The sequence below is a fragment of the Vombatus ursinus genome, unplaced genomic scaffold, assembly GCF_900497805.2.
Source record: "Vombatus ursinus unplaced genomic scaffold, bare-nosed wombat genome assembly UNPS02001287.1, whole genome shotgun sequence".
Classification (NCBI taxonomy): domain Eukaryota; kingdom Metazoa; phylum Chordata; class Mammalia; order Diprotodontia; family Vombatidae; genus Vombatus; species Vombatus ursinus.
The window spans coordinates 20,370,346-20,378,349 of record NW_020941065.1 but is presented as its reverse complement, the minus strand read 5'-3'; the positions used below and the strand labels follow the sequence as shown (position 1 = coordinate 20,378,349).

The window sequence follows — 8,004 nt, the reverse complement described above, 5'->3', positions numbered from 1 at the left end:
TATGTTCTAAGAGCCTTCCCAGTCTGACATTCCCTGTTCTAAGGCCCCTCCCAGCCCTGACTTTCCATGTTCTAAGAGCCCTTCCAAAAATTATCAATCAATTAACATTTACTAAGTGCCTATATGCCAGGCACTGTTCTAAGCACTGTGCTATCCATCTGGGCTCAGTAGATAGAGGGTCAGCCTTGGAACCACAAAGTCCTGGGATTGAGTCCTGTCTCTGCCACTTCCTGCTGGTGTGACCCAGGCAGGTTGCACCGGGATCTCGACATCCCAGACAACTGTCTAGGACTCTCGGCCCTCAATCGCTGGCAAAGCTGCCCTGGTAGAGGGAGTTCCTCACCCAGTGAAATCAGAGGGCCCTGCCTCCCCACAATAGGCCCCTTCCCTCATGGTTCACCAGGGGTGCTGGAGCCTGATGCCCCGGGGGATGGGTTTTCCGGGCCACACTCCAGGAAGGGGCCCTGGTTTTCAATGAAACTCCATTTGAGTCTGGTGAAGGGACCTTGAAGTTTCCTGAGAAGGAAGAGCAGGAAAGGGCCAGAGGTTATTCAAGACTGGTGCTAGGTGGCACCATAGCGCACAGAGCACCCAGCCTAGAGTCAGGAAGACTCATAATTCCGAGTTCAAATCTAACCCGCTCATTAGCTGGGTGACCCTAGGCAAGTCATTTCACCCTGTTTGCCTCAGTTTCCTCATCTGTAAAATGAGCTGGAGAAGGAGATGGCAGAACGCTCCAGTATCTTTGGCAAGAAAACCCCAGATGGGATCATGGAGCTGAAATGACTGAACAATAACATGAGAGGCCAGCTCAGAGCCAGTCTTGGGCTGGGTATCAGAAGGTTTGATCTCCAGCCGTGGCTCAGAGCGTCCTGAGGCTGAATCCCACTCACTTTCTAAGCCTCAGTTTCCCACCTGAAAAAAAAATGAGGATGTTCAACTAGACGAGGGATGCTAAAAACAATGCCGATAATTGTCTTTAGAGATAATTGGCTTCTTTTGTAATCCTCTCTATGCATTTAAAACCATGATCTTGAGGAGGGGTCCAGGGTTCCAACAAAGTAAAGAGCCCCTGGCCCACAGGATCTCAAAGGGCCCTCCTCTTTGGGGGTTCCAGAGCAAGAAACCAGCAACGGACGAGATGGCCCCTGGATACTGAGCAAGTCACTTCCTTTCCCTGGGAGATGAGGGGGCTGGACAAGATGCTCTCTGAGGCCCCTTCCAGCCCTGACATCCTAGGACCCCTGGTTGATGCGCTCTTCCCACCCCGCCAACTGTGAAATAAAAGCTAGGCATTGTGGTACCCAATGCACAGAGAAGGCCACAGGAAGGGGGAAGGCAGAACTCTGACCTGAGGGTCTGGGGTCCCAGAAGGCAGAGAGGGACCCCATGGTGGCCGGCTCCCGGGACGCTCCTGGGATGGGCTGCAGGAGCTCCAGCTCTTGGCCATAGACTGTTTCCTGGACCTGGCCCGGCAGCGACTCACAGGGGCCCAGGAAGAAGCTCTCGGGCCAGGGGGCCAGGGCGGGAAGGACAGGCCCTGGCCTGCTGGCAGAGGCAGGAGGGCAGATGGCAGTGCTGGGGCCTTCTCCAGGGAAGCTGGGTCCTGCTGTCAGCAGGAGAGCCCGGGGGTCCTGGGCCACCTTCTCGACCGGCATCTCGTTGCTTCTCACAAACCTGGGGGCAGAGCCAAAAGGAGGGGCAGGCAGTGGAGGAGGCAGGCCAAGGCACGGCGTGCGAATTCTGAATGAGCTCTGACCAAGGCCCAACGCTCCTGAGTGATGACAGAACCACAGGACTTTAGAGCACGTGGTGCGGGTGACTTAGGCCGTGACCGGCAGGGAAGGAAAGGGGAAAACAAAAACTGGCTAAACAGAAATTAATGAGTATGTGAGGCAGCAAGAAACATTAGAACAAAATCAAAAGATTGAAAAAATAGAAGAAAACGGAACCTGACACTTTTTAAAAAACTGAAGTGGAAAGCAGATCAAGGAGAGGTAATTGAAGAATCACCGGACTCTGAAAACCAGGATTAAGAAAAAAAAGTCTATTAGAACCTGAGAGCAAAGTGAAGAGAGAAAAGATCGACTGGTCATCTCCCGGAAGGACCTCACAATGAAAACCCCCAGGAACATGAGAGTCAAAATCCAGAGCTTCCACGTCAAAGGAAAAATTCTGCAAGCCACCAGAAAGCAGGGATTCAGGCATCCAAGAGCTAGGGTCAGCACCACACAAGACTCGGCAGCTTCTCCTGACAGCCAGAGAAAGGGCTGCTACCCACTGGGGATAACTGGAAACACCAGAATGCGAATGGGATGGAAGACTGCTCCTAACTGACATGCAAGGCCCTCCCTGTCCCTGACCCCAGCCAGACTGGGCTCCTTCAAACCTCTGTCCTCCTCCAGGGCTCCCGGCTTCTTGCCTTGGGTCACCTCAGCCCTGATGCCTGGGTGGGGAGGGCTTTCTTCATTCTCATCCCTGCTGTTCAAAGTCTCATCCCTCCAAGCCAGGTCAGGGGCCTCTTCCATGTAGCCACCACAAGTGAGGACCGTCTCTCCCTCCACACGCTCTCCACCCTTTGTGGGACTGTCTTATTTCCCAATTGATGGGGACCTCTTGGGAGCCTAGCCCACCCGGGCCGTGCCCCCAGACGCCTGCGCCGGTGCTCAGCGAGGCCTGCACACATGGGGAGCAGAGAGAGGCTTACCGACGGGCTGCCCTTACCTGGCATCCATCAGCTTAGCCAGCCCCTCCTCCGGAGGGCACCTCAGGTCCAGGATGGGTGGCTCCCATGCCAGCTCACAAGGACCCAAGGGGGCCTCGGGGGGCCCCAGGTAAACATCTCCCTGGAATCCAGCTGAAAACAGAGAAGGAAACACCCAAGGGTGATGGGGTTAGAGGGGTCAGGGGCTCTTGGGCAAACTGTCCTGTCTACCTTGCCTCATTTCTAGGGGGAGGATGGTCCCCTTACCCCGGAGTGAAAAGAGCTCTGGGCCTGACTGATGCGAGGGAGAATCTGTGTTGGAACTCCACCTCCGGGTGCTCCATGGCTGTGTGACCCTGGGCAAACCACACCAACCCCGCAGAGTCTCAGTTTCCCTTTCTGTAAAATGGGAGTAATACCAGTAGTGCTGAGCTCCTAGGGCTGGCCTGAGGATCAAGGTTTGGAAATCACCTTACAAATACACTATCTCATTTGAACCTCACAATAATTCCAGAAGGGAGGCACTATTTTCATCCTCATTTTCCAGATGACAAAACTGAGCTGAGAGAGGTGAAGGGTCACACAGCTAGCTTTTAAATGTCTGAGGCAGGATTTGAACTCAGATCCTCCTGACTCCAACTGGTTCTGGGCCTCAGTTTCCTTATTTGTAACATGGGGAGGTTAGATTGGATAAAGTCCCCTCATGAGGCTAGGACCTTGTCAGGGACGCAGAAAGTCCATGAACTCCTCTGTCCAGCTGCCAGCCAAGGGAGGGGCCCGCACTGCACTTCTCCATCCCCACCCCTCCAAAACGGGATCAGAAAGGAGACAGGAAGGTGGGGGCAGGAGCTCTCGCTGCATTTCCCAGCTGACGGGTTTTCTTTGATGTCCCCCCAATGCTAGAAATAAGAGGAGACCTACCCTGGGGCTGGAGGCTGCGAGGTCCGGTGTCCAGCCAAGGCTGGGCTTCCGATGCAGGTTCCTCGCCTTGGGGAAAGGACTGGAGCCTTGCTCGTCTCTGGACGGTCGACCTCTGGCGCCGGCGGTAATTGGCAAACCAGTTATAGATCTGGTGGGCCTGCAGGCCCGTCTCCAAGGCCAGTCTCCCCTGCGGCCCCCAAGGAGGCAGAGAGAAATCAGAGAACCCCAGAAATGAAGACAGCCAGAGGCAATGAGAGCTGCAGAGGGGGTCCAGGGGAGGGGCCTCAGTGAACTTGACAGTGCCATGAATGCCGGGGCTTCTTCTGCCAGCTTTGAGAGACCAACCCAAACGCTACCTTTGTAGTAAGGTCCCTGTCAGTGGGCTAACCCTTGGCTGCCCATGGCTTTCCTGGATTCAGAGGATACAAGATCCAGAGCCAGAAAGGGCCTGATAGACCATTTAGACTAATCCTCTAGAATCTTGGCTACCCCTGGGCCAGACCAACCCAGACCTGCATGGCAGCTTAGGATGGTCTCAGGACAGTGCTAGTCCCCCTAGGATCCCGAGGACCTGGGGCGATCTGCCAGGACAGAGCTCAGCCCCAACGTCCTTCCTGGATACATCCCCTTTCTGGAGCTAGCTCTCAAATGGGCCCAGTTGGGCTAAGGACTAGGGAGTCAATACACCAGCCATTGTCACTTTCCTAGGGCTGAATGGCCGAGGGGGTGGTCAAGGCTGAGGCGGACAGGCCTCAGGCCGTAGGGACAAAGCAACACAACCCCTGACCAGTGTTGCCTCAATCCCCCCCTGAAGTTCTCCATGCTCAGTCGGGGGCAGCGCCCGGCCTGCACACCTACCCACTGCTCCCTGTGAGGAGAGCCAGCCAGCACACCTACCTGTTGTTCCTGTTAGGGGAGCCAGGCCCAGCTGGCACACCCGCCCCCTATTCTGTTAGCACAGCAAGGTCTGACCTGCACACCTACCCCCTATTCCCTGTTAGGGGAGGCGGGCGCAGCTTGCCCACCTGCCCCCTATTCTGTTAGCACAGCAAGGTCAGACCTGCACACCTACCCCCTATTCTGTGTTAGGGGAGCCAGGCCCAGCTGGCACACCTGCCCCCTATTCCCCGTTAGGGGAGCCGGGCCCAGCCAGCACACCCAGCCCCTATTCTGTTAGCACAGCAAGGTCTGACCTGCACACCTACCTGCTGCTCCCTGTTAGGGTTCGTGGTCACCCTTGCAGCAAAGCCCAGCAGCTTCTGGCGCACATCTCTGGAGAAGTTGCGGCTCTTCACGCCCTCAGGGCAGAGGGAAGGAGGAGGAGGATTCCTTTGGGCCGGAGAGAAGCAAGCCCCCGGGGGAGCAGAGCATGAATGCTGCGCCCTGGCCGATCCCACAGATTGCCCGCCACCCCAGAACCGAGGCCGGTCAGTGCTCCCCAGTACCTTTTCCGGCAGCGAAACTTCTGCACAGGCGTCAGGGAATCCACGTGGTATTTGTCCATGACCTTGCAGTAATGAACCTCATTCCAAAGCTGGACTAGCTGCTCCCTCTCACCAGTCTCCCTGCAGTGCTGGTGAGAACAGCAGAACCTCAGGCTCAGAGGCACTGGGTTCAAATCCTAACTGGGACATGTGACCTTGGCCAAGTCACTTCACCTGCCCGGATCTCCGCTTCCTCCTCTGTAAAACGAGGCGGTCAGACTAGACAGCCCTGGAGGGCCTTCCAGCTGCAGATCCAGGATGCTGTGATTTATTCCAAGAGACTTAGGTTTGACAGATGAAGAAACTAAGGCCCCGAGAGGCCCACTGATCTGCCAGGTCAGTGTAGAGTACTAGATGGACAGTTAGCCTCGGTGCCAAGACGACCTCATCCTGCCTATGATAACCCGGGCAACTTTCTAAGGCGGTTAGGCAGTCAATGAACATTTATTAAGCACCTACTGTGTGCCAGGAGCCAGCCAGGTGGCTCAGCAGATACAGCACTGGGGCTGAAGTCCGGAAGACTTGAGCTCAAATCTGACCTCAGACACATACGAGTGGTGTGACCCTGGGCAAGTCACTTAACTCTGCCTTAATTCACTGTAGAAGAAAATGGCAAGCCGGTATCTTTGCTAAGAAAACCTCACGGACGGTCTGGTCCATGCGGTCACAAAGAGGCAGACAAAACCGCTGACAAATGTGCCAGGCACTGTGCTGAGCACCGCGGACACAAGTAAAGGTAAAAACCAGGCCCTGACCTTGGGGAGCTTATCATCTAACAACAAACAGACAGGTGTACACACACAAAACAAAGAGAGACGTTTGATATAAGGGAGGGCCCCAGAATTAAGTGGGTTTGCAGCAGGCTTCCTGTAAGAAGGTGGGATTTTAGCCGGGTCGTGAGGAAGCCAGTGGTCAGAGAAGAGGAGAGAGGGTGTCCAGGCCTGGGGGACAACACCTTGTTCATGGAATGTCTCTGGATCAGAGAGGACTTGCTGGGGACGAACGTGTAAGAAGCCCGGAAAAATGAGAGGGGGTTGGGGATGAAGGCTTTTAAATGCCCCATAAAGGATTTTGGGTTTGGTCCGGCAGGCTGCAGGGAGCCAGGGAGGGTGACGCTGTCAGACCTGAGCTTAGGAAGATCACTCTTGAGGCGGGTGTGGAGGGGGAGAGATCTGAGGCAGCAGAACCCCCAGAAGCTGCTGCAGCAGTCCAGGGGTGAGAGGACGAGGGCCTGCCCCTGGGTGGGGGCAGGGTCGGAGGAGAGGACGGGGCCTAAGGTGGAGGGTGAGAGAGAGTGAGGAGTCCTGCACCGGTGCCCTCCGCACATGATATGTTAAAGACGTGGGCTGGAGTCCAGTCTGAGATGTCTGAAGGGCCGCTGGAGGTCAGCAGAGACAGGTTAGAGAGCTGCCAGCATGGAGCCGGTAAGTGAATCACCAAGGGAAGTGGCGTATGTTATGATATGTAAGTGACTGGGACGAGAGAGGCCTGGCACGGGCTTTATGACAGCTGTTTCGCTCCCAGTGGCAATCCCTCTGTGCAGCACTGCTCCATGTGGCCGAGGCGGCTAAGCTGGAGGCCTCCCACAGCTCCGAAGGCAGGGCCTCCAGGCCTGTGCCTCATCCTGCCTCCATCCCCACCACGCAGCGGGCTCCTACCTCCAGAAGCCGACAGGCTGACTGGTGCTGGCCCCGACGGGCGAGGATGAGGACGCACACTCGGAGCACGTCCATGCTGGAGAGAAAATACTGCCAGTGGGGGCTTCCCAGCACCGCTTCGGCCAGGGGTTCCAGCATCAGAAGAGGGGTGCTCTGGGGTTCCTGGCACAGCCTTCCAGCCAAATGCACCAGCTCTGGTGGGGGGGCCGGAGAAGCCCTGTGCTCCTCCAGCAAGGCCAGGAAATGCTTCATCTTGGCACCTAGAATCCCAGAATAGAAGAGCTGGGAGGGAGCTTAGAACAGGGGATGTCAGGGCTGGGAGGGAGCTTAGAACAGGGGACGTCAGAGCTGGGAGGGGCCTGAGAACAGGGAATGTGACGACTGGAAGGGCCTCAGAACAGGGGATGTCAGGGCTGGGAGGGAGCTTAGAACAGGGGACGTCAGAGCTGGGAGGGGCCTGAAAACAGGGGATGTCAGGGCTGGGAGGGGCCCCAGAACAGGAGAGGGAGCTCAGAGTGTACAAAGAACTTGAACATTGAATGCCAGAGCCGGAAGAGTCCTCAGGCACGATCTATGACCAAGCCCTTCATTGTCCAGATGAAGAAACTGAGTCCCAGCCAATGGCTGTGTTCAAAGTGGTGCCCAGTGGCCAGCCTGGCCCTGAAACCCCATCCCATGCCCCTCAGGCACCTTCCGCTTTATAAAGCGGCAGCTGAAGGTATGGGGAAGGGGCCTCCTTCCTAGGGCACCAGCTCCCACCCCAAGGGTCCTCAGGTGGACATCAGGCACTCCTCCTTCCTCCTCAGGGACCACTCACCCAGCGCTGGCGAGAGCCCTGCCTGGGGGCCCTCAGCGGTCTCCATGGGAGAGCCTGCAGGAGAGGAAAGAGGGTCAAGCACGAAGGAGGGGGGATTTCCCAGAGTCCAAAGTGGAGGGTTTAAAGCTAGAAAGAGCCACATCCAGAAGCCCGCATCCGGTTCTAGCTCACCCTTTTACCACAGTCAGAGGGCATGTGACCAACCCAAGGTCCCACAGGGAGTAAATAAGCCAAGTGAGGCTTCTCTCTTCAGGCCTGTGAAATATCAGGGCTGAGAAGGGCCTTAGAACAGGGGATATCAGAGCTGGGAGGGCTTTAGAACAAGGAATGTCAGAGCTGGGAGGGCTTTAGAACAAGGAATGCCAGGGCCGGGAGGGGCCTCAGAACAGGGGATGCCAGGGCCGGCAGGGGCCTCAGAAC

The 8,004-nt window shown here is 56.4% G+C and overlaps 1 protein-coding gene across 1 annotated transcript in view; it reads right to left on the bottom strand.

Annotated features, from left to right (window-relative positions):
• The window catches only part of ANHX (anomalous homeobox), a 16,001-nt gene extending 8,974 nt beyond the window's left edge, over window positions 1–7,027 (bottom strand). The window contains exons 1-6 of the mRNA XM_027862034.1: window positions 6,768–7,027; window positions 5,071–5,198; window positions 4,831–4,954; window positions 3,626–3,812; window positions 2,725–2,857; window positions 1,352–1,677 (exon numbers count right to left, since the gene is read on the bottom strand). Of these exons, the coding sequence (XP_027717835.1) occupies window positions 1,352–1,677; window positions 2,725–2,857; window positions 3,626–3,812; window positions 4,831–4,954; window positions 5,071–5,198; window positions 6,768–7,019 (1,150 nt within the window). The 5' untranslated portion in view covers window positions 7,020–7,027. The remainder of the gene's footprint in view (window positions 1–1,351; window positions 1,678–2,724; window positions 2,858–3,625; window positions 3,813–4,830; window positions 4,955–5,070; window positions 5,199–6,767) is intronic.
• Between the last annotated feature and the right edge of the window lie 977 nt (window positions 7,028–8,004).